The sequence below is a fragment of the Amphimedon queenslandica genome, unplaced genomic scaffold, assembly GCF_000090795.2.
Source record: "Amphimedon queenslandica unplaced genomic scaffold, v1.1 AMPQUscaffold_13395, whole genome shotgun sequence".
Classification (NCBI taxonomy): Eukaryota; Metazoa; Porifera; class Demospongiae; order Haplosclerida; family Niphatidae; genus Amphimedon; species Amphimedon queenslandica.
Genome location: NW_003546369.1, coordinates 36,147 through 38,289, shown reverse-complemented (window position 1 = coordinate 38,289; position 2,143 = coordinate 36,147). Strand labels below are relative to the sequence as shown.

Below are 2,143 nucleotides of genomic sequence, written 5' to 3'. Positions count from 1 at the left end.
GCTGTGTAGTCTTGCGTAGCCAGACCCATCCCCCTTTTTGACAATTTGGACATCCAAATTTTCAAAAAGGGGGATGGGTCTGGCTACGCGAGACTACAAGCAAGCTGGGAGTTGCTGGAGCCTGGGCCCTGGAGCAGCTTGCCACTTCTGCAAGCATGCAAGAGCAAGTGTAACTGCAGCTAGGAAACTAGCTGTTATGATAATCCCTTGGCCTCAAGAGCACACTTTCTAATTTATTGCATAGTATGTTTTTGATAGATGTGCATGCATGGCCACAACAAAAGCTAAGGTTTTGAAATCCATGATGCTGTTTTTAAAATGAGAGTGCAATAAGTATAAATATAGTATATAAATAAATGATAAATTTTGAGATGCTAATAGGAATTTATGAACACATTTTACCAATTTTTGGAGGGACTCCAGCCAGAGTCCATCATACTTTTCACACTTGCCTATTGTCTGTCACTTTTGATCTAGCTATATCATTTAAATATACTGGCTTAGGCTATCTAAACCTAACACCTCCCAAACAGCTTTAGGGGTGAGGCCATGCACCTTTGGTGTCTCGTATTTTTAGGTAGGAGCATGCATAGTATCACCTAGCAATCAAGTAAGGGCAATTGGATACAGTGGATACCCTAAAGATATGATACATGATGACATTTCACAGGAAGGAGATCAGAAAGGATATAGTTAGCATGCATTAACAAGTGTATTATACCCATATTTATTTGCAATAGTTATTCATGCTGAATACAAAGCAATAATTGAATTATCATCATCTGATTTGGTTAAAAATTGTAAACTATATGTCACTTCACATCCATGTCATGAGTGTGCTAAACTTATAGTTGAGTGTGGAATCAGCAAAGTAGTGTACGCTAAAGATAAAGGAGACAAACCTCCTAAATTTACTCTAGAAAATCTTATAACAAAGTTAGCAACAATTTCATAAAATGAGTAACATTAATACCTAATAGGAAGTGTGATCTTACTGAAGGCGAGTTCTATAACAAATTGTGATTTATTATTACATTAATAGAGTTTAAAGAAAGTTTATACAAGTGATTATATATACAAAAAATATTAAGCTTTAAAAGCATTTGAACTTATACTTTCTTATTATAGTTAGCAATTATGTGTGTATGTATTACTTCATTATGATTAATTTTAATATTAATAATTACATTATTTTTGTTAGATATAGTGGTGTGTTAGGATTAGGATTATTATTATTATTATTATTATTGATTATTCATTGTTATTAATTAATTGATTTTTGTACACTGCGCATGCTCATAAGTTTTTAGAGCAGAGCAGTTTTTTAGAGAAGAAGAGATAATTAATTTGACAAAATTAAAAGAACTGAAGAGCAGCATGATTAATTATTCATTATGCGTGTGATGAAGGATCAAGAAGCAGTTAATGATGAACTGAAAGATACACAGTGTTTAGGTGTTAGCTCTAACATACACACACACACTCACTGCATACTATAATATACTAATACATGCTGATATGTAACTGCTCTAGGATCAGGTGGTCATAAGATTCATTTTGAACTGTTGCCAGTAGTACAGTTATTCTGTTATTGAAAACTAGTCATTAATTGTGTGTATTATAGTGATGCAGTTGTGTTTATTTGTTATTATTTAATGTCTGTTTTAATCACATCTCCTCTCTTTTCCCCCTTTCTCTCTTTATCTCTTTTTCATGTTCCTTTCTCTCTCTCTTTCTCTCTCTCTCCTCTCCATTAGGACACTGCTGGCTCAGAGAGGTATGAGTCAATGAGTAGAATATACTACAGAGGTGCCAAGTCAGCAATTGTGTGTTTTGGTAAGTTCAATTGTTTACAAATTACATCATTATAAAATGTACATGTATATGTACTACTAACTGGATATTGTTCTGTCCATCTCTTGTGCTTAATTCTTTGCTCTCATAGACTCTTTCATTTTTTCATTGATGATTTTGTTATAGAAAGCAATGAAGCTTTTGGATTCTATTGAGGAAAAATTCAAAATCTTCCTTACTCATGTACTTTATCTTGTCCTCGTCCTTTTGTTCCTCTCACTCACACAAACTCTCTTATACCTTTTCTTTTCTCCTCTCTCTCTGTAGACCTGACTGATCCCTCAAGTTT

At 33.7% G+C, this 2,143-nt stretch overlaps 1 protein-coding gene and 1 long non-coding RNA gene across 2 annotated transcripts in view; one reads left to right on the top strand and one right to left on the bottom strand.

Annotated features, from left to right (window-relative positions):
* The window catches only part of LOC105312861 (uncharacterized), a 10,241-nt gene extending 9,151 nt beyond the window's left edge, over window positions 1-1,090 (top strand). Inside the window, exons 8-10 of the mRNA XM_019996871.1 lie at window positions 578-692; window positions 741-936; window positions 981-1,090. Of these exons, the coding sequence (XP_019852430.1) occupies window positions 578-692; window positions 741-936; window positions 981-1,023 (354 nt within the window). The 3' untranslated portion in view covers window positions 1,024-1,090. The remainder of the gene's footprint in view (window positions 1-577; window positions 693-740; window positions 937-980) is intronic.
* Window positions 1-2,142, bottom strand: part of LOC109582220 (uncharacterized) — a 13,468-nt gene extending 11,326 nt beyond the window's left edge. Inside the window, exon 1 of the long non-coding RNA XR_002184969.1 lies at window positions 2,095-2,142. This is a non-coding gene — a long non-coding RNA (uncharacterized LOC109582220). The remainder of the gene's footprint in view (window positions 1-2,094) is intronic.
* Between the last annotated feature and the right edge of the window lies 1 nt (window position 2,143).